The sequence below is a fragment of the Arachis ipaensis genome, chromosome B10 (assembly GCF_000816755.2).
Source record: "Arachis ipaensis cultivar K30076 chromosome B10, Araip1.1, whole genome shotgun sequence".
NCBI lineage: Eukaryota > Viridiplantae > Streptophyta > Magnoliopsida > Fabales > Fabaceae > Arachis > Arachis ipaensis.
Window position 1 is genome coordinate 8629594 of NC_029794.2, and position 1101 is coordinate 8630694.

General features: G+C 34.1%; 1 protein-coding gene across 1 annotated transcript in view; it reads left to right on the plus strand.

Annotated features, from left to right (window-relative positions):
* The window catches only part of LOC107620068 (uncharacterized RNA-binding protein C17H9.04c), a 1680-nt gene extending 1095 nt beyond the window's left edge, over positions 1 to 585 (plus strand). The window contains exons 3-4 of the mRNA XM_016322290.2: positions 283 to 469; positions 572 to 585. Of these exons, the coding sequence (XP_016177776.2) occupies positions 283 to 469; positions 572 to 585 (201 nt within the window). The remainder of the gene's footprint in view (positions 1 to 282; positions 470 to 571) is intronic.

The following is a 1101-nucleotide window of genomic DNA, read 5'->3' on the forward strand; positions in this document are numbered from 1 at the left end:
GGTCAGTTCACATTATCTTTATATATATTTGGAGTATTGAAAATAGTATCTCTTCTGTTGGTGTTAATGTGAAATAATTTAATAAAGAAGCTGCATTCAGTTGCAACTTTCAACTTAAATGACCTACTATATAACACATAAATGTCCTACTATCATAAAAGCTGAACAATGTGATTGAATAAGAAGTAAACTGATATACACAAAAAAGCTACAATGCAGCATTGTCTTGTACTGAAGGCAGAATCTATTTTCTTTACTCAGCACTTGCACATTGATATATAAATCGCTGAGATAGTTAATAAAGACCATGCAAACAAGAATCGAAAATTCTTAGATGATTTTTTCTTTTTACCAAGGTACAGTATCTCATCTTTATTTTCTTTATCCTATTGCAACAGAATTGGCTGTGGAGTGCATAATTATGCTAGCAGGACAGAATGCTTTAAGTGCAAAATGCCAAGGAATTTTGGTGAGAAGAGTTTAGTGTTCTAGACAAAAAGCATTATCCAAATGTATCTTAAGATAAACTCTCACTCTCAGTTCCATGATACATATATTGCTTCTATTACAGGTGGTGCAGACTAAAGGAATTTCGGTACATCTGTGATATCATTGATTTCCCTTAACATCTTCCTTCTCCAAACAACATTCCATCTTCCTTTCCCTATGTTGAGCTCTAGACTAGTCATGGATGAAGGCCCTCTGTTAGAATCAAAGCAATGTTCTTTCATTTAGAAGAATTTCTAGATGTAATTGTTTCTTGCTACATGTACTGACAAGAAGGTTATGAAATCCTTGTATTTTCACTTTTCCTTACTGAGGTAATTAAGATTTACGGTCTACAACCCATTTCCTAAAAAACACTTCTATTTAGCTTCATTATTTTGAATGCAAGACAAGCACCATGAGAGAGAGAAAGAGATAGAGAGATCATTTAAGCACTAGTCATGAGTTGCCTCTACTGGTCCAAAGAAGGTTTTGCATGGCTATAGAGCAGGCCGATAATTTAAACACTAGTTATGCAGAGAAATAGATTCAGCAACACTCTCCAAATTAGAAGGTATACTAAAATGAGTTCACAGTCAAGGGAAATATGCACAC